At 45.4% G+C, this 21,000-nt stretch overlaps 2 protein-coding genes across 2 annotated transcripts; one reads left to right on the top strand and one right to left on the bottom strand.

Moving 5' to 3' along the window:
* Window positions 1–5,981: 5,981 nt before the first annotated feature.
* POMK (protein O-mannose kinase) lies at window positions 5,982–7,583 on the bottom strand (the record flags this gene model as incomplete). The annotated part of the gene is made up of 2 exons (XM_081999536.1): window positions 5,982–6,755; window positions 7,296–7,583. The coding sequence occupies 2 exons, from the start codon at window positions 7,581–7,583 to the stop codon at window positions 5,982–5,984; spliced, it is 1,062 nt and encodes a 353-aa protein (XP_081855662.1).
* Window positions 7,584–7,962: 379 nt separating this feature from the next.
* Window positions 7,963–19,603, top strand: HGSNAT (heparan-alpha-glucosaminide N-acetyltransferase; the record flags this gene model as incomplete). The annotated part of the gene is made up of 17 exons (XM_081999264.1): window positions 7,963–8,208; window positions 8,508–8,647; window positions 9,155–9,276; window positions 10,248–10,317; window positions 10,975–11,044; window positions 12,129–12,235; window positions 12,706–12,782; window positions 13,284–13,314; window positions 14,215–14,375; window positions 14,752–14,867; window positions 15,565–15,686; window positions 16,278–16,404; window positions 16,585–16,671; window positions 17,875–17,952; window positions 18,069–18,139; window positions 18,279–18,391; window positions 19,422–19,603. The coding sequence occupies 17 exons, from the start codon at window positions 7,963–7,965 to the stop codon at window positions 19,601–19,603; spliced, it is 1,920 nt and encodes a 639-aa protein (XP_081855390.1).
* Between the last annotated feature and the right edge of the window lie 1,397 nt (window positions 19,604–21,000).

Here is a 21,000-nt window from a genome sequence, read left to right as displayed (position 1 = left end):
GTTCCAATGTTTGACCACTCTTTCAGTAAAGAATTTTTTTCCTAATATCCAGTCTAAACCTCCCCTGGTGCAACTTGAGGCCATTTCCTCTTGTCCTATCACTAGTTACTTGGGAGAAGAGACCAACACCCACCTCATCACAGCCCCCTTTCAGGTAGTTGTAGAGAGCGATGAGGTCTCCCCTCAGCCTCCTCTTCTCCAGACTGAACAACCCCAGTTCCCTCAGCCACTCCTTATAAGACTTGTTCTCCAGCCCCCTCACCAGCTTCATTGCCCTTCTCTGGACACACTCCAGCAACTCAATGTCCTTTATTATGTTAAATTAAATTTATTATATTATATTAAAGCTGCTTGTAGGGAAAGGACTGTCATTTTTTGCTATGCCTGTATAGCATCTGGCCTCCAGGATCCTGGCTTGTGACCAAAGCATGTGGGCACCAAACAAATAATATATAATACTAATATATGTCATTGGCATAAGGTATTCTGGCAAAACATAGCTAATGGAGACCCAAGCTTAGTGGCTAAATTTCTAGCATTACACAGTAGCAAATATGCCTGGGGAGTTTCAGCTATGGGTCAGGCTCAATCCCTCATAGGAACCAGCTCTTGGGGAGAAAAACACATAGCTATATGATTTAATAAAAAAAAAAAAATTTGGAAGTTTTTCAAAAGTGGGAACTTTGTTCATTCCACAAAGAAATCTAGTGTGCACTTGATAAAAACACACACTTCAATCCCATAGATTTATCAAGAGAATTGCTGAAAAGAGTCTTCCAGCTCTACAAGGAAATAATTTGCTTTCCAAAAGTCCTTAGCATCCAGCAACTACTATAAATTTGACTGAAAGCTGCTGAATATTATCAGTTTTGAAAATCCAGTTACTTTCCAAAATATGAAGGCTGGAATCTAACAGTAAGCTTGTTCTTTTGAAAATTATGGCCAAAGAATCTCTGTGTGTCTCTGTATATAAATATGTAATTTTTAATGGATTTTGAGTTACCCAGAGCTAAACAGAATCAGAAATTGCTGAGACATAAATATCACTGTAATGTAAATATATTCACCATTTAATCCTGATAAATACTGGATTATAGAATTCAGAACACAGACTGACAATTATTGCAAATCATGTGGTCATCTCAAGTATACAGTATTTCAATTAAAATAAAACCATAAAAATCCTTTTTCTTTTTTAAAAGTACCATCTAGCATATAATTTATTTGGATGAACTCTACAAATACACGCATTATATCATGCTAGAAGAACTTGAGAACCACTTTTTTGTTGTTCCCAGGGTCTCCTGACTGTTGGTAAGACATTACAGTCATAATGATAGAATCGGTTTACAGTTGCAAATTCTGCCAAATATCTCACAAATTATGTTTGGCAAACAGCATTGCCTCTGTTTCACAAAGAGAATGATCTGATGCTTTGTTTATGTGGCACCAAAGGAAAATATTGTTTTAGAGCTTGTGATAGACTTTCAAAAAGTTTGTGTGGTATTCTAAACTTCTGATACACTTAATAGTTACCACTCTGTTAAATACAGAGTAACACAGACTTTAAAGATATCCTTCAAAAAAAAGAAAAAAAAACTTTTTAAATTAAATAGGTTGTGTGCATTTTATTTCCTCAGCATTTACCCAGACCTCCATAGCAGCTGCTGTGGATATGTATGCAATATTTTTTACATCTGATGGTGTTGAACATACAGATGAGTTGCCATAAAGGCTGCTCACTTGTACAGGATTTAGTGTTATTCAACTGCTTTTAGGACGTAATCTGAAACCCATGGTACACAAAGGGAAACATGCTACAGCAGACTCAAGCCACCTAGAAGCCTGCAGCCAGCAGGCAGTCTGGAGCAGAAAAGAGCCTAACCTTGACAGTGCTCTTCTTTGGATGACTCTGAGGAGCAAGAAAGGAGCAGTGGGTTTGAACTGAATCTGGGACTCTGCTCTGGGACAGGCTGTTGTCATTCTGTATTCTGTGGTACAAACCTACCTGGTAAGGGCTAAACTTTATTGGGAAATCCACTGGGAATTTGTTTTGGCAACAGCATCAGACCAAGGGCAGTGCATACCATACCAGAAGTGGGTCCAGGTGCCTTGACACAGTTGGCACCCACAGCCAGACTGTCAGCAGGCTCAGCTGGCATGTCTTAGGTCTCCCTGTCTCCTCCACTCCTTCCAGGGAGGTTCAGTCTGGGAACCAGATGCTATTTCTTGAGTGTGGGAGCCAGTCTCTGCTTTGGTTCTTTGTCAGGTTGATCGGATGGGGTGTGCAGGATGTGCTGTGGGACTGCTGCAGGAATGGCAGAGGAGACATTGCCCAAAAAGGAAAGGCAAGGTGGTGCAGATCACTGACCTCAGCAAAAGTGTTGTCCTGTCCCTGGGCAAGGGGCCAGACCCAAGGCCTTCATCTTGGTGATGGCAGCAAACAAAAGCCCTGTGCCCACTGGGATCATATCTGCCTTGACACTGGCCACCTAGGGTGTTTTGGGGAACTGCCTCTGAAGTTTTCTGCAGGAGATGAACATCAGTAACAGTCTTTCTCCTTGTGTGGCCCGCATCTTTATGCAGCTTCTTTGGCTGGACTTTTGGGATGGAGGAACCAGGATACAATAGGAAACATGGCAATAATCATCCCAGGAGAAGCGTCTTTTATGGGAAAGGACAGGGAATGTGGGACCCTTGATTTCAGCTTGAGATGAGAACCAGCAGCTGTTGTCGAGGTTGGGCAGATCTGTGGTAGTGGTTTTGGCAGGGGAGGTCATGTCCACTGGCCTAGAGCTATCTGGGGAGTAGATGAGGAGCAAGGGGCTTGCAGGCTTCCAGCTGTGAACAGGCCTCTTCCTGCTCTTCATCCTTTGATGTTTTCCACCAGACATATAAGAGCTGCTTATACTCAGGCAGCGAAGTCCCCAAATGTTTATCCAAGGCTGTCATTGGTGGTGAAAACTGGAATGGCCAGCAGAGAAAATTGGAAAGAGGAGAGGCAACTGCATGTAGGGCTGTCCTGCCTCTTTCCCCCTCTGTGAGGTCTTTCCTCTTCACGGGAAAAGAAGCTGGAAGTGCGGGAAGGATGGGATTCATGCAGTCTTGAGATTTTGAAAAGGGTTAGTGGGGAAGAACAGAAAGATGGAGAGGCTGCAAACTCCTCTGATTTTACTGAAAGACTGGAAGGAGGTGACACTCAAACCTGGTTGAGGTTACACCAGGTTGAGATTAAAAGGGATGGTAAAACTCACAAATGCCATGAGCAAGTTAAAGGGGAGGTAGCCCTTTCAACTGGCATGCGTGGCTCTTCTGACAGCCCTTATATCTATCTGTCTTGTTACTACAGACTCGCTAATGCAAACACAATGAAATCTTTTAGGGGTCTATAGAAGTTTGCTGGCAAAATACTGGCTCCAAGGCGAGATCCTGGCTATGTTTGGGCACAAGAGAGTGCAACCGCCGATAACTAACAGTAAGCTGACCTTCATGCTGCCATCTAGTGTTTCCTCACAGACAGAAACAACATGCCAAAGAAGAAACTTCGAAGCTCCATAATGCTGTATCCAGAACAAATGTATTTTATTCCTGATGAAATACAATGCTGGACAACACATAAGCTGAAGGAGAGGGAATGGGGAAAGGACATGCGGAAGACCCAGTGCTCAGGGTGAATATTTAGGGAGACATCTTTTCTTAAAAAAAAATTGTACCTATTTCACCCAGGAACAGAGAGAGACATCTCCATGGCAAGCTAATTATTCAGAAGCAGCATTTGTGCTCATTTGTTTTTCACTCCGTGAAATTAGTATGTCTGTTTGCAAGGTGCAACAGTGCAGAACAGAGCAAGAATCCAAGCAGAAGCTTGTCTTAACCAAGAAAGACCAGCATAAGAAGCTTGTCAGGTTCTTCTTGTCTGTCCTTGCTACCCTCATAAAAAACACTTCGTATGTTTACTTCACAGCCATCAGATGCTGATTTTTCTTTCACGTACACATGACAGCTAACAAGAGGTAACAAGTTATTGCTGGGGGCACATGCGAAAGATTTGACTCTTGGCCCTCCAAAGCTTGATCCCTGGCTTTGAGGAGCTGTAGCAGGATGCTTTTCCAACTGCTGCACATCCTGGATTCATGCTGGAACTGTAGAACTCTAACCAGAGTTCATGGGCAGGATGATACAGTTACAACAGAGAGAGCATTCTTTTTCCCTGGGCTTCTTTAGGGTGTCTTGAGTCAAAGTCCAAAACAAACACAAAGCATCCAAAAGCATTGTTCTTTTTTAGAGACTCTGACTTCTGAGCTTTGCTTCCTGACAACCTGAGCAGGAAAGCTGCAAGCAAGGACTGTACAAGTGAAAAATGGCAAAAATCAGCTAAGAAAACAGACTGCCCAGAGGGAAAGGAAAGCCATAATGAGCAGCCTTTAAAGGGCTCCTGCTGGAATTGTATGAAATCAGGTACGATTTTAGTAATTTGCAGGGAAGTTTTTCCATTTATAATAAAATTTTGGTAGCAATAGAACATGTGCGTTTGAACATTATGTACGTGAAGAGGAGTATCAGCACAGCAAAGAACAGAAGCAAATTCATCAGCAGAAAGGACCATGTACTTCTCTGCTTACAAATCACCTCTCAAGTCAAAACATGAAAATCCTCTCACGCCCTTAGGTCTTTCAAAGACCTAGTCTGCAGAACAGAAAGTCCTCAGGTGTGTAATGGTAGAATCCATGTGTCTCATTCATACTATTCGTGTTTTTTCACCGAGTTGTATGCTCTGAATATAGGGCTTTTATTTTCCAAAGCTCTCTTTAAACACTCATTGCTGTAGAAGGAAGTCACATTCTCTTTCATTTCCTTGTTCTCCCCGATTCCATTGTGTCATGATGACAATCAGCAAGGATAAGTGAATGAAAAGAAGATACCCTTCAGCTCTCTTCCAAAGTGCTCAGGATATCTGTGGATTAAAAAAGAGCAGACTCCTGTTTTACAGCATCATCTCCAAAGAGCCCATGTGAGAATGTTACAGGGCAAAGGCTTGAAAACCAAAAGCACATGTCTGTAAGCAGTCTCTTTGGGATCTGCATCATCCGCTTGCTTAACAAAGTGGCCACATGCTTGCTGGTGTGGGATATGGGGCCCACAGAGCAATGGCCATACAGCTCCAAAAACAACCTATTTGCCATCCAGCATGGAGAGGCCGCTGTCGGAGCTTTGGCATCAGAGTTCACCCACTGCTTTTACTCCATGGGGAAGTGGGTGAGGACTTTGTAGACAAGACACAGGCCAAAGCCACAGGAATCAGCACAGAGCTTGCCGGGGACATACCATGTTCTTTGCTCTCCAGTCCTCCAACAAACAGTTTTAAGTGGGACAATATATTTTTATAACTCCTTTTCTATAATTCTTTTGACAAGAGTTTTTGTGTAAATGTTGCAAAACAAAATGTATTATTTCTTGAGGAACAAATCTGCCCCCGTACCCACACAACTTCATTTCTTTCCCTCCTCCTCTTCCAATGATAGATTAAACATGCCAGTGGGAAGCTTGCAAAGCTCCAGCATTGGGTGGATTTTTTTTTTTTAAAATCAAAAGGTAAAAAGTTTAGTTGGTCTTACCCTCTCAGTTTTGGGGACAGAGATTTTGCCCTTCAGACAAGCTAAATAGTGATAGAACGAGAGGAAATGGCCGCAAGTTGCACTAGGGGAGGTTTACACGGGATATTAGGAAACATTTATTTACTGAGAGGGTGATGAAACATTGGAACAGGCTGCCCAGGGAGGTGGTGGAGTCACCATCACTGGAAGTATTCAAAAAACATGTAGACATGGCACTTCAGGATATGGTTTAGTGGACATGGTCGTGTTGGGTTGACAGTTGGACTTGATGATCTTAAAGGTCTTTTCCAACCTTAATGATTCTGTTATTCTGTTAAATAAATAGGAAGGACATCAACTTCAGAACGTTGTTTGTCTCATGATTCACTATAACATTTCCCTAGTACCAGGCATGGCCGCCTCCCGAATAAGCAGAGTTAAAACTTTCCTGTAGGTGTCTAAGACCTCCTGGGCAGAAGGTCTTTCAGCTGGGTCCTCCTTCTTACATGCTGCATGGATGTCAAACAAATGCAGTCGCACAATGTCACTTCCTTCAACGTGACCCAAGAAAAAATTGGAGACATCTGGGATTTTCCAGATGTCTGTTTTCTCGTCATAGGGGGGCATGAGGTCATCCTCAAATGGAACTGCTTCTCCATAGGGCCAGCGCTGCTCAGGAGCTACAAAATTGCCCCGGAGCTCCCGATGACCACACTTCACCAGCCTGCCGGCACTCCTGTTCACAAGAGGCAAAGCGTCCAAATCATTCACCAGGACGTGAAAGTCACTTGTTAGGACATACTGAGAGAGGACCTTGTCCAGGTCATTCGAGTCACACATCACTAGGGTGCCCAGAGGGCTGCTGTGCAGGTACCGGATGATGCTCACGTAGTCTATAGCAAGCATCAACCTGCGATGCCAGGTGTTCATGCCCTTGTACTTGGGCATGTGGAGAGTTTCATTCAGGCCCCTCAGGGAGCCCAGAGGATGGTACTCGGTGAGGATTGTGAACTGCTGCTCACAGTAGCCAACCAGCCGGACAACGTGCTTGCTTTGAAGTGCTTTCAGCATCTTCAGTCCGTGAAGAAAGTCCTCCTTCAGCTCTGAGTTGGTGAGCTGTGAAAGGACGACTTTGTTTTCCTTCCACTCGGAAAGGAAGACCTGAGAAGACACAGGAAAGAGGTAAGACACATGGAGAGCCGCCTTTGACGGACTGCTACCAGCTGCTGCTGACTTCGAAGTGACTGCTTAGTCACAACTGCAAATTACAGTCACCAAGCACAGTCAAGCCTTTAGGTAGGGCCATGTAACTGTCACAGCAAGCCCTTACTGACATCGTAATTACATCACGATTTCCTAAGTTTTCTTTGGAACGGGCAATGCAGATGAATTAAATAATCTAATACCACCCCACCAGCCACTCTTACTCTGCCATGATTGTACCACACTCCACAAGTGCTTCACTGATCTCTGTGATCTCGCTTGTGTAGCTGGGTGTCATTCAGTGTCAGGGAGGTGGCCCAGGGCTCTGGTCACGCTTTCCTACCTGTTCTGTGCACCTTATCAGTAGCCATATGCCCCGGATGTCTGCAGTAATTAGCTGCTGCAAGGATAATTATAACAGCAGTGGGGGCATTAATGAGCCAGCAAACAGTGAAAGCTCTTTATCCACAGGGGAGAAGGGAGGAAAAGCAAACTCACCTTTTTCACAGCGCCTTCACCAACACACTTGAGTTTCCTGACTTCCCTGTTTATGGCTTCGCAGGAGAGCCACGGGGAACAATTCTTCACGGCTCCCAATTTGAAGTACCCGAAAGAGCAGAGGCCAGGGTCCATTTCAGCCCGTCCCGAAGAGATGTAAAACTTGTTGAGGTACAGGTAGAGAAGGGCATTAAGGAGGAGGACAGCCACAAGCAGTAACGCCAACGAGACGGACGACACCTCCCTGGGAGGAAACTCCCTCCTAACAAAGTGTGGCTTCTTTTCCATGGCCGTGTCTTCTGCATTCTCCATGAGAGATGGGCACTAAGCAGGACCCTCTTCCCAGCCCAGGGATGCACGCCGGTGGGGCTTCTTCACTGCAGGCTACATGATGGCCTCGCAGACACTGCAGACCTGAGCCTGCAGCCTACGAGAAGTGCCACGCGTGGCAACGGCCTGCGTTAAAAGCGGTTTCAAGCTCGACGCTCGCCTCACTCTTCATCCTCCTGGCTCTCGAAACAGGCGGGCCCGGCCACGGGCCTGACCCCAGGAAACAGCAGCCGCGGCGGGGGAGGGGAGGACAGACGGCGCTTCCCGGCCCCGCCGCGGCCGCGCAGGGCGGTGGCGGCGGCGGCACCGGCACCGCCCCGGGGCGGGGCGCGGCGACATGGCGGCGGCGGCGGGGCTGACGGCAGCGGCGGTGGCGGCGGCGCTGGGCGCCCTGCTGATGGCGCCCGGCCTCACGCAGCCGCACGGGGAGGGCCTGCCGGAGGGGAGCAGGCGCGGGCCCCGCGGGGGGGCGGCGGCGGAGCGGCGCCCCCTGGGGCGGATGGACCAGGCGTTGCTGCTTGTCCGCAACGAGCTGCCCGCGCAGGGCCTCCGCCTCGCCGCCCTCTCCGGCGCCTGCTACCAGGTGAGCGGAGGGGCTGTGCCGTGTGTGTGTGTGTGTGTGTGTCACCCCCCGCCTCCGCTTTGACAGCCCTGCCCCGGCCCTCGGCGGAGCTGCTTGGCTTCTCTGGCGTCCCCCCGTAGCTTCGTTTGGTTGTTTGGCTTCGGTTTTACCGCCGAGCCGCACGCCGGGAGGCCCCGCAGCGCGGCGGAAGCTGCTCCAGCCCTTGGGCATCTTCCCTTGTCTTTGCTGCTGTGCAGAACGGGACCCCCTTTCGCTCTCCTTTGGCACTAATGAGCTCCCTTTACCCTTTTCCTCCATAGTGCTCGTACCAGTTCCTGGCCTTCGTTCCACCAAGCAACGGGAGCCTGAGAAAACTGGGCACAGTGGTGGTAACGGTCGATACCCAGCATCCGCTCACCCTTTCGCTCAGCGGCTCCACGGGTGACAGAGAGCTCTGCAAGTACGTGGCGCGGCCCCAGAGAACACCTGAATAGCTCTATCCTATATTTTGGGGTTGTTTTTTTGAAGCCGGGTGCCTACTTACTGCCTGCTCGTCACCTCCTTTTTCCTGACTGTTTAGACCTAGAGTTCAGTCTTCCCCCCACTGCTGTAAGTGTGACATACGTTGTAATTGTGCTGAAAGGATCTAGGCGCAAGCAGGAGCCGAAATGGTATGCATTGAGCCAGCATGTGCAAGCGGCTGGTTTCTCTTGCAGAGAGGCTGTAGTTCAAGAAGACAGGTGATGTAGTAGGCAGTGCATGTGTGGTAAAGCATCAGTGTTGGGCTAAGGAAGGGTAGTGCTTGGCAAAGGCAGAGCCAGGCAGCGCCTTGCTGGATCACTGTTAGGCCACGTTTTCAGCTTGCCTTTCCTACACGCATTCAGGCTTACAGCACCCCAAATGCTGCTGTGGTACCCGCACATAGCGGTGATGGCTCAGCAAGTTTCGTTTCCTTTATCCTTTGCAGGATTCAGTATCATTTTGGAGAGTTTGGCAATTATTCCCTTGTGGTAAAGACCCTAAGTACAAGCACCAAAACTGTTTCTTGTGACCTAGTCATCAATGAAGGCCCTATCAACAGCTACCTCCGTATGTAATGCTCTGTTTTCCCCTTTCATTCTACAACTTGCATGTCTCCCAGCAGAACCAGCTTCCTAAAAAGCCTGTGCAGCCACTCATGCTGTGCTGAAGATGTGTCATGGGCTTGCTCCTCTTCTCTCTCAGCATCTTACCTCCTTACGTTTTATACACCCATCTTGAGGCCCTGACCAGGATCAGGCCTCTTCACGTGATATACTGTATGACCACAACCTTTCTGCAGCAGGGATAGCCCAGAAAAATCAGTGGGTATGTGTCTGGAGGGAGGTATTTTTGTAGTTAGTTCCTGTTTCCCTGCATGTTTATGTATGTACACAGAGTCTTCCGTCTCCTTCCCTCTGTCTTGCTTCTATCACAAAATGGGAAACAATTCATACAGTATTTGGATTGTTGTGTGTTACTGCACTTTTAATTTTAAACCTCAAGTCTTGCTTTTTTGTTCATCTCTTTTCCAGGGCTGTTTCTAACTCTCATCTACGTCTCTTCCATTCCTTTCTTTTACATTAGGTTATTCTTCAGTCCTTCCAGTTTTCTAGCTGTAAAGAAAAATTCTCCACGCTTGCAAACTTGGTGTATTACCCTCTCCCCTGTCATCTTCATGTTGAGGCTGTTTCTAAATCTCTAGTTTCTCCTTCAGAACGTATAGCACATCGACTTTCCTCAACATTGCCTTGTGATGCAGTGCAGTTTTATTTTACCTTTTTTATGCCAAGATGTGCAGTCACTGAGCTACACTTTGAAACTAGCTTGCTTTTGTTTTGGGTTGCTTTGGGTTTTTGTTATGTTGTGGTTGTTTTTTTCTCTGGGACTCAAGCTGGGGGTATGTATTGCATGGAGAAGGTGGTGTGATGATTGGTGGGTCGGGCTTTTTGTCGTGTTTGTGTTACACTTGGCCAAGCCCAGGCTGCTGAATGGTTTTGTTAGATCATTTATAGAGTTGTGTTCTTCTGTCTTTCATGTAGCTATTCTCTTTGCTTTCCTGGTTTACATGGGCATCCTTGCTATGCTGATTGTCGGGCGCCTTTTTATGAAGTAAGTGAACAATATTGTAATAGCTCCCCGCACGTGAAGTGGGGCTGCCAGTTTAAAAACACGCGTCATAGTGTGGTAGTGGTTCAGAGTCCCACTGTAGCCCTGCTTGTGTATCAGATCCTGTTATCGGGTTGCCATCTACAAGTTAAGCTGTGGTAGCTGTCCATATGATAATAAATACAGAGCGGTAAGATTTCCCTTGAGGTTTATCTTGCAGCCTTTTTTATCTTGCGCGTGGAGTAGTTACTGTGGAGCAGGTGATGTCTGCTGTAAGCTTGTGCACACCCTGCCTCACCCTGTCGTGACTTGTTCCTGGGTCTATCCCTGAATCAGTGGTAGAAGTCAGTGGGACCTAAGCATGTGTAGCATATGCAGCCTTCCATCCTGTGTACTGAATGACATGAGCCACCCCTGCCTGTAAACAAGCGGAGAATAAAGCCCCCAAAGCTGAGCTTATGGCAGTGTAATTCCATAGCTGGACTTAACTGAGGTCTTAGGTACTGGTTGAATCTCAGTGGTACGTATGTGAGCGGGGAAAACAGAAATAGGGACTGACCAACTTTTTATTTATGCTGCTAAATAGTTGATATTAAGATGAAATTGGCTATAAAGTACGTCTTGTTTTGTTCTGTGTTTTAAACTGCTACTAATTTTCAGAATTGATCCAGTCAGAAACTGGGTTTACAAGAAACTGAACCCCAGAGAAACTGATCGTCTGATTAATTCTGTGAGTGACCACAGTATCTTTAATTCACATTCTGTAGTGTTTTTATCTCTGAGGAACACACGCTATCCGGACATCTGGGGACTTGTTTATTGCTAATCATCTTCCCCTTGTGCATGTTCCCCTTTGGAAAATCTTGTCAGACAGGCAGTTTTATGTCAATGGAGAGTGCTAGACTGGGCTTCCATGCAAGTTTAGTGGATTCCCAGTAGAGCTGTTGCAAGTCTTGAACATACAGCTTTGTGTGTGTCCTCTTTAGTTCCCTTGAAGCAAATGTGTTGGTGAAAATACTGTCCCCTTCTGACATAGACAATGTAAGTGAAGGGAAGAAATGCCAGCTTTCATGGCTGCTTCCAGCACAGTAGGAATTTTAGCAGGATCTACCATCAAGATTTCTCTGTCAGCCCTAGAGTTTGCATTTCTGTGTAAGCCATGTTTTGTATTAGAATATAGATAGATCATTGTAGTCTGGGCTTCACATCTAGGAGGTCCAGACCTGTCTAGAATCAAAAGACTTGGGAGCAGAACTCTGCAGCAATTCTTGTAGTTGTTCATCTCCATAGCTGTGTTACTGCGATGTCTGCTTCTTTATGCTGGGGCTGATCAGAGGGATTTGGGGAATTCTATTGGAAAGAAGCCACTCCTGCATTTAAAAGGATTTATTTTCTGCTGGCTTAGCTCTCTAAACAGTTTCTCTGTGGTGTCAGACAAGTGCCAATGGGATGGATCTTCTTTGAGAGTCAGCAACTGGATCTGCTCAGCTCTGTTGTAAAGCAGCACTCGCAGGGATGGCAAGTCTGTGGCTGATTTGGCCTGGACCCAGCTCTCATGAGTTTCAAACACAGCTCTTTTCACTGCATTGTTGTTTCCACCCTGGTCAAAGGTGGAGTGTGGAGCAGCTGGAAATATTATTGCAATATGGTAGAGCCATGAAGGGGTTAGAAGTAGCAAGTGGGGAAGCAAAAGGAAGAGGAAGATGGGGAGAACAAACACAGTATGTCAGAGTTTGTAGTTGGCTGACCTCTGTTCTCTAGGCAGCTGATGCAGCTGCTGACTTGCCCTTCGTGTGTCTGGTTTGTTCCCAAAGGAGCTCGGGTCCCCGAACACAACAGACTCCATTAGCAGTGATCCCACCCTGCATTTGTGGAGCACAGCTTCTCGGCAGCGGCTGCGTTCCCTGGACACGTTCAGAGGGTGAGCATAAGACCTTGCTGAAAAGCAGCTCTTCTAAGGGGAATGAGGTTTTTCCAATGGTGGTTTGACAGTGTATGGAAATATACAGCAGATGGACAGTTCAAGGGGTCTGTTTTACTTGGAAGATAATTAGGGTTTTAATTCTCGGATTTTCTGAAACACTTTGCAGTTGATCTAGTTTGAGGAAACATTAAAGTTGTGGCAGAGGGTGGAAAAGAACAAGATATGTTCAGTGCAAAAATGCTATGTGAAGGAGCTAGCTTTGGTTCAGCGCCACCCATGGTCTTTGAAACACTGCTTCCTGGTTGGCAAAGCTGGAAACCTTGTACATAATCTTGCTTTAAAAATAAAATAAATCAGATCTCACAGTTAGAAATGTTTTAATGGAGGTAAACATTGAGGTGTGTTCATATATACATATTTCATTGACATGTGATACTTTGTGTGTGTTTTTGTTGTTGTCTTTTTAGACTCTCTCTTATAATTATGGTGTTTGTTAACTATGGAGGAGGAAAATACTGGTTCTTCAAACATGAGAGTTGGAATGGTAAAGTACAATTGAGACAGTTAATCTGGGTTTTAACTGCGGCAGTCTATAGTCCTGCTTATCACACATTGATGGGATGGTTTCAGATTACACTCTGTGTATAAACTTCATTTTTGGACACAGGTTCATATCTTAAACTTTTCTTGTTTAATGACCACAGTCAAGCTGATGGTGCTCGATGCTGTACAAACATAATGCCTTGACAGACAAGCTGATGGTGAAGGGGTCAGGCATTGTGCTGACCTAGTGGAGAACAGCAAGGATCCTATCCCTGAAGTCTTTTCCAAGACACAGCCATCAGTTCTGCCCTATTTTTGAAGAATGGTAAAAGCAGTGAATCAAGATGATTAGCTCTTTGCAAGTTTTCTTTATAATGTTTTCGATTTTGGGGCATCAAACAATTGCAAGCAGCCTGCAATTTCTCTGGAAACTCAACAATAATGTTGTTAAAATTTAGGGAGAGTTCGAGCTAAATAATATGTTCCTTCCATTTCTCTGTAGGATTAACAGTGGCAGATCTGGTGTTTCCATGGTAAGTCTTCCTGAAGAATATTCTTGTGTCCAGTGATTATGTTAAGGGTTGCAAGGAGAATATTAAATGCACCATGCCTCCATGTGGAAATGTATTTGGAGGGGTGAATTTGTGTTAAAAGGTTGATAGGAATCTGCCCCTCCAGATAACAGCATCATCCTTATGAACCAGGAGAAGAGCTAAGGGCTTGTGGCTGTCTCACATCCTTCTTCCTCCCCCCACACAATGCCAGTGGGAGGCCCAGAGTTACCCTGCTGGTGGAAGTACAGTATCCCTGAGGAGCTCATTGCCACACTACTGTGTTGAAGGCAGTCAATCTGGCAAGTTTCAAAGCTAGACTAATGCATATCCAGAGATAAAATAGCCAAGGGAATTTTGGATTAAGCTAATCTCTCTATGACCAAAGAATGGTCTTTGGGGAAGCAACTACCCCATCTGCTGTTAGCATTCTTTTCTAAAATACACTGGTTGTGATTATCCTTGGAGGTGGGAGCTGGACTTTGACTGTGAACCTAGTCTAGAGGGGAGGAGCGGGTCAGTTCTGAATTTGAATGATAGATTTGCAGCTTGTGTTTTACTGCTCTGAAGATGCTAATTTAATTTTGGGTAATGGAATTTTATGGTGGCATATGTATTGCTGTAAAAAGACCAGAATGCAGTTACTTCCCTGAACTTTATTGCCTCAGCTGGCCACTGAAAGAGGTGGAAAGGTCCCATAGTGCAAGCTCAGTTGTCTGAGAATTCCTATCCATCAGAGGAAATGAAGTTGTCCAACTTCACTCAATCCATGCATTTCTGTTGGGCCAGTGCAGGCTACTCTGTTAGCTTTAGTGATTGCTGTTATGCATATATGTGATGAGGCATCTGTCAGCTCCATTTCCCCTCTGCTCTGGTCTCCAGGTTTGTGTTCATCATGGGGACATCGATATCATTGTCACTGAGCTCCATGCTGAGGTGGGGAAGTTCCAAGCAGAAGGTGCTTGGGAAAATCCTCTGGAGGAGTTTTCTGCTAATCCTGCTGGGAATCATAGTTGTGAATCCCAATTACTGCCTTGGACCATGTGAGTGGAACTTGCTCTCTTCCTTGTATTTCTGCAACTGTTGTTCCTGCCTCCTTGGCTGGGCGGTTGAGAAAACAGTGTCAGCCTTGCTGTACTGACCAGTTGCATGGGGGCAGTTTGATGGTATCCTGTAGAGCACCAGTCAGTTCTGCACTGACACAGTTCTCTCTGTTTGAGCCCTGCGCTGACCACTGTTTATCACCTTAGTGGTGACTTCCCCAGGGTTATGGTTTGCAGAAAGTGGGGTGGCAGAGTGGAGGTGTCCCTTGTACCTGCAGGTGCAGTGGGTCTCGGCTCTCCCTGGAGAAGGGCAGCTTTCGTATTTACAGAAGAGCCCATGTCTGCTCCTTTTCTGCATTGCTTGCATGTTTTCCAGTGTCCTGGGATAATCTGCGTATTCCTGGGGTGCTCCAGAGGCTAGGATTCACATACCTGGTGGTTGCTGCTCTCGAACTCCTGTTTACAAAAGCTGGAGCTGAGAGTGGGACCTTGGTGAGTTATGTGGGGAGATGACAAGTGATACAGAAGGGCTTGGGAGCTTTTGCTGTTGTTTGGGTACAAAGAACACATGAGAAATAATGAGAAAACAGGTAGCATCTTACCTGATGTGTAGTGCAGTGTGACCTAGCAAAAATTTTGGGGAACACGCACCCTTCAGTGTCCCAGTCTGCATTTTATCCCATCCAGCTTTGCTGTATTTGAGGATTTTACCGATCCATTCAGATAGTGCTTAGAAGCAGGCATTCCCAGGCACTTCTGATGACTTTCCACCACCAAGAGACCCCAGGGACAGGCATCTCTGTGCTGAGTCCTGTGGCCTGTGCTTTGTCCGGTTAATTTTGGCAGTGTTTTTTCACAGCAGGGGAAAGTAATATTGCTTTTTGGCCTTTCTGGAGTCTATTTTCCCAAAAGGCTTTTGTTCTACTCATGAATCAAAATTCCTTTTGACATTTTCCAAGCTGAAAAACATTGTGGGCTTTTGTTCTGGTTTGTTTCTCCCCCTCCCCCAAGCAACTAAGTGTCTGGAAATCATTTGTGAAGATGAAAGGTCTGTTGGTAGAACCCAGTTTTGTAACAACAACAACTCCCTCTTGCATCTGGGGGGGCTGCCTGCCAGCAAGTACAGGATGTCCCCAAGGGCATGGTTTTTACTTGTCAGCTAATACCCCCCTCCCTCTGTCTCATGCAGGAGACACCATGTCCTGCTCTGCAGGATATTCTCCCCTACTGGCCCCAGTGGATTTTCATTCTGATGTTAGAAGCGATTTGGCTCTGCCTGACCTTTTTGTTACCAGTGCCAGGTTGTCCCAGGTAAGACTGTGCACTCAGACTACTTTCTAGGGGGGCAGCAGATTGTTTTTCTTCTACTGAGTAGAACATGCATTTTATTAGCCATAGGGAAAGAATGAAAAGGAGAGCTTTTAGGCCAGCAGGGTTAAGGGGAGCATTCAACACATGAAAAAAACTTTACTTTGGTACTAAAGTATCAGGTGTTATAAAGGTGACATCATTGTTCATTTCTATGTAAAGAAGAGGATTAAAATCTCCCTGAGGTCTGCGTACAGCGATATATGATCATCACAATGTCATCCCTGTCTCTGTCTTTGTCCCTTTAAAGGGTCAGCACCATCCGAGCACATGGAGCAGCTGGCTGGGTAGCCAGGGCTGAACTGAAGCATTGCTTTAGGCTCCTGATACTGCCTGCCCCTCACGACCCAGCTGCTCATGACATTGCGGTGATCAAAACAGGGTGGCCACCAGCCAGCTATCATGTAGGACCTGTGTTTCAGTGTGTGCCTCTGGCCAGGGAAAAGGGCGAGCATTTAGTGTGCTGGGCCAGTGGACCAGTGCAAGTGGAGTGTACCAACACTTTGTGCCATAACCTGTTTGCTTCTGTCCTAGGGGCTATCTGGGTCCTGGGGGCATTGGAGACTTTGGAAACTATCCCAACTGCACTGGAGGAGCAGCTGGTTACATTGATCGTTTGCTTCTTGGAGAAAACCATATATATCAGCATCCCTCCTCAAGTGTAAGTAACTTTTGGTTTGCAGTATGAAGCTGCAGGCGAGTGCTGAACACAGCTGTCAGGAGGGGCTTGGGAATAATACATTGTCATGGTTTAGCCAAAGCCAGGACATATATGCAAGGGGATGGAGGAGAAAGGAGGTTGGTTGCTCAGGTGCCCTGTAACAACTGTTTTCTCTCTAAGGTGATTTACCAAACAACGATGCCATATGATCCCGAAGGGATCCTGGGGACCATAAATACCATTTTTATGGCATTTCTGGGACTGCAGGTACCTCTTTTCCTTCTGGCTGTGTGCTATAATGGGAAGATGTGAAGGTATTTTGGAAGTGAGGAGGCAACTTGGTTTCTTTATTTAAGGCTGAGACTGGTTCTAACAAAACCTTTTCCCGAGCAATGCTTTCAGGCTGACTTAGCCTGAGGTGAGCATCAGACAAGTAGAATCTGACCTGGCAGTAGCTTGCATTAGATAAACCAAGACTTTTTCTCAGTTTTTGTAAGGGATGGACACAAGAAGTTTGCAAAATATCCACCTGGAAACTTCCTTTGCTTGATTGAAGGTCTGGCTTATGCTGGGATTAGGCTGGCTCTGCATGTTAGAAAATGGAGCCAAGAGATGCATAGACTTCAAAGCTTCATTGTAAACATACCGTTTCAAAGGCTGCAGCTGTAACATGTTCCCCATTGCTAATTTTCTGCTTGACATGCAGTGTTAGCCATCTTGCATAGGTGCTATGGGTGTGCTCACCTTTCCAGACACAAGAGAGGTGGCAGTACACATTAGTGTTACCAACATCAAGAGCTCACAGCTCACCACCGTGTTTAAAATAGGGTATTGTGATGCTTTTTGATGCAGTTCTAGTTAGTCATTGCTGACCTTTCTCTCTGTGCAGCAGCTGTCAACCAAACTGAAGCTCTTGTGCTGGGAAAGGAATGTTACTGTATGTAAACACTGGGTAGTAATATTGGGAATCTCTGTGGGGCAGAGCTTGGAACAGAATTGTGACACTGAGGACTGAGTTATCAGGACACATTTCTTAGTGGTGCGTGAAAAGGAGCGCATGCTCTGAGCAGGCCAGGATGTGACGTGGCGCTGTGGAGAAGCTGTTGGCGCTGGCTGGGGAGTCAACGTGGTGGTGGTCCTTTGTGCAGTCCTTGGTGAGGGGGAGGGAGCTTGAGTCACGTTGGGTTAACCTAACGAAGTTGCTTGTCCCCTTCCTTAGTGTTAACATAAGCAGGGAAGGGAGAAAAGGTGCACCTCTGCTGCCGAGTGGGTTGCATTTATGTATTTTCCCCATCTGTGTCCATTCTTTGCAAAGAGTTCCCATTCTGAGCCTTTCAGCCACTTAGTTGATATAAATTCTATTTGTGTTCTCTGTCTTAGCACAGGTAGCTGCTGGCAAATATATCTGGCTCTTGAAATGTAGTTACATTTATGGGCATTAATTAATTTTTTGTACTCCTTTTATATTAGGCAGGAAAAATTATCTTGTTCTACAAAGACCAGCACAAACAAATTATGAGTCGGTTCGTCATATGGAGCATAGTAATGGTAAGTCAGGTAGTTATGTAGCTCTTTAATAGACGTGTATTTTTATGCAATGCAAACGTAGTATTTCTGAAATATGTTGCAGTGGATATATAAACTTTAGAAACTTTCTGTTTCAGGGAATTATTTCTGCAATCTTGACAAAATGCTCTAAAGAAGAAGGGTTTATACCCATAAACAAGAACTTATGGTAAGCAGAGAGATACAACTTTTAGTATGATTTTGTTAAAGTACTATTTTACCTTGGAGAATGTTTTACCTTTCTTATACTGAGATCTGTGTGTATCACATAGTTCTCTAAATAATCTTTCTACTGAAAATGTGTGTAGGTCAGTATCATATGTGACAACCATGAGCTGCTTTGCCTTCATCCTCTTATTGCTGATATATTACCTGGTGGATGTCAAGAGACTGTGGTCAGGTGCTCCATTTTTTTACCCAGGTCAGTAAAATCACAGCCAAAAACATATTGCTTCCAATTCTTTCTGCACTGATACTAGCCTTTTAGGTTTTCTGTGCTTCCTTCATTTTTAAAAGAGCTGGAATTTAGAATGAGGTAACCTGAAGGATGCCAGAATGATTAACTTGAGCTGAATCTTCATGTAGAACTGGGACAGTCAAGACAAGATATTTAGGAGGGACTATCAAGTTTTCAAATGAGGGGTGGAAGCTGCTATTGCCCAATGACTGTTCTCAGTTTGGTCTCAAGCTAAGGTCCCAGGGAACAGCTGCCTAGTACCAAGCAAAATACCACAGCTGGTTCGTAGTTGGTCTTGGAAAGGACTGCTGAGACTTGGGTAACCTAATGGGAAACTCAGAGGCTTGTCAACAGAGCAATACCACTTCTGAAGATGTGGAAGATGAAATCCCCTGGGCAGCTGTGTAGGTTCTGTCTCTGTGTTTTTAGATAAGCCTGTCTCCCAAAGCATCCCACTGAGGTTTTAACCACACTGGGCTCTTAACAAACGTCTGAGTACAGAATGCAAACCCACAGCAGAGGAAACCTTTCAGCAGCTTTGGTGTCTGGTGTCTGGACAGGAAGATGAGTAGGGTGACAGCGTGGTATCATATCTCCTACCAGAAATCCCAGAGCTTTGAAGGCAGTCAGCATTTGTTTGCAAAGGCAACAGATCTGACCAAATAGGTTGGCCCTTGGCCGTGCTGAAGACAATAACTGTGATTGTTCTTCTTGTCAGTAAAATTGCAGGATACTGATTTGGTTGCATTTTCAATTTAGCATAGAGGTTGTCTGTATTTCTTCTCTATAAACGTTTTGAGGGAGAGAACCCCTCAGACTGTATTTGAAAACAGACCTGTGTAGCATCTTTGGGGCAAGTAACATGAGCTGTCATGATTAGCTGCTGTTGTCTTGGTGCCACTCTGTTTCATAAGCCAGGCATGCCCCTGCCTGCTTACTCTGAAGCAAGCTCATACCTGCTCTTTCAGATGGTATGACCTGTGCTTACTTTCAGGAATGAACTCAATCCTGGTCTACATTGGACACGAAGTGTTTGAAAACTATTTCCCTTTTAAGTGGAAGATGCAAGACAGTCAATCCCACGCAGAGCATCTGACTCAAAACCTCATTGCGACAACTCTTTGGGTTATAATATCGTATTTACTTTACAGGAGAAGGATATTCTGGAAAATCTGATGGAGGTGGTCAAGGTGTAGTGGGCCTAGATTCTGATGGGGCAAGTGCATAAGGTGGACTAGCCTGAAACATTGCCACTGGTGCTAGGCTGTATTACTAAAAAGGGATACTAGTTCAAGTTTACAGTGCCATGGAAGCTGTCATCAAGACTTTTATGAGACTTAAGGGACAGTATTTTCCTGTTTAGCAAAAATTTACTAGTCTGCTGCAGTTGCTCTCTTTCCCTTTTCTGTATTTTGTAAATATTTAACTGATCTCCCTCCTTCATCTAGAGAAACTGAACATATTGCAACAGTTAGGCAGTCAAAGACAGCCTGATGGTGCTTATGAAAGGAACTGAAAGGGATCTGGGTGGTGACTGCAAGGGGTTATCAGAATGGGACTGTGGTAACAGTCATTGCATCTGACAAGACACCCCCTAACTCACGTGGTCTGGGGTTTGTATATATCCTCGGCACCTGCCACGTGCCTGCGCCACTGGCTACTGGCACACATGTAACTCGGCCAGCTTTTTGACTTGGAAGCACTGGCAGCACCTTCAGCCCCACACTTGAGTCGGCAGTGTGGTGACTGGGAAAGCTCAGTGGCACCTCTGTGCTAGTGTGCTGCGGGAAATGGCGACTCAGCTGATCGTTCTTCACTGTGTTCTTCCAATGTGGTCTTGGATCAAAACCTTAAGTTTAGGATCCTGCTGAAGCCTGCTGCCGAAGATCTCTTCTACTGGCTTATTAATCAGCATGCTGCTGCTACAGGTTTAGCAGCCCATCTGTACACATTCTGGCCCTTTGTGTTACATACCTCTAGCATAGATGAGGTCTGAGTTTCACATTCTGCACTCTAAGAGTACAGAAAGGCCAGATCCTACTGACTTTTGGTAATATCCAAATGATTACACAAGTTCGATCAAAGCATTCCTCTTCATAAATGGATTTATGTAAGGGTCCTGAATCTGAAAACTAGCAATACAGGTAGAATTCAGCCAAAAAGGAAGAGACAGCAGACCAATTCAATGTAAGATAATCGTTTTTGGAATCTCAGAAAATTCACTCATGCTGTGATTTCCAACCTAGTGCTAATAAAAAGCCTGAAATACCCTGCCATGTTCTCTGTGTATATATAAAAATGAAAAGAACTAAGACACACACCTTAGTATAATGCTACAGAAAAAAACCTCCAAACAAACAGGACATTACTGAAGACTTCTTAAACAAAGTTTTATTTATAAAGTTTGATCTACCCACATAAGAAAATTAAGCGGTGAACAAACACTGTGTAGTATTTGTGTACTGCAGAATCTGTAACTCCTAGGGAACTTCTTTGACTCTCTGGACAAGTGATTTTCCACTGCTGTTCATACAATTAAGAGACTTCCCCTCTCTCCCTAAGAGACATTGCAT

Source organism: Phaethon aethereus (assembly GCF_964289735.1).
Source record: "Phaethon aethereus genome assembly, chromosome: 4".
Taxonomy (NCBI): domain Eukaryota; kingdom Metazoa; phylum Chordata; class Aves; order Phaethontiformes; family Phaethontidae; genus Phaethon; species Phaethon aethereus.
This window is presented reverse-complemented; position numbering and strand designations above follow the sequence as displayed.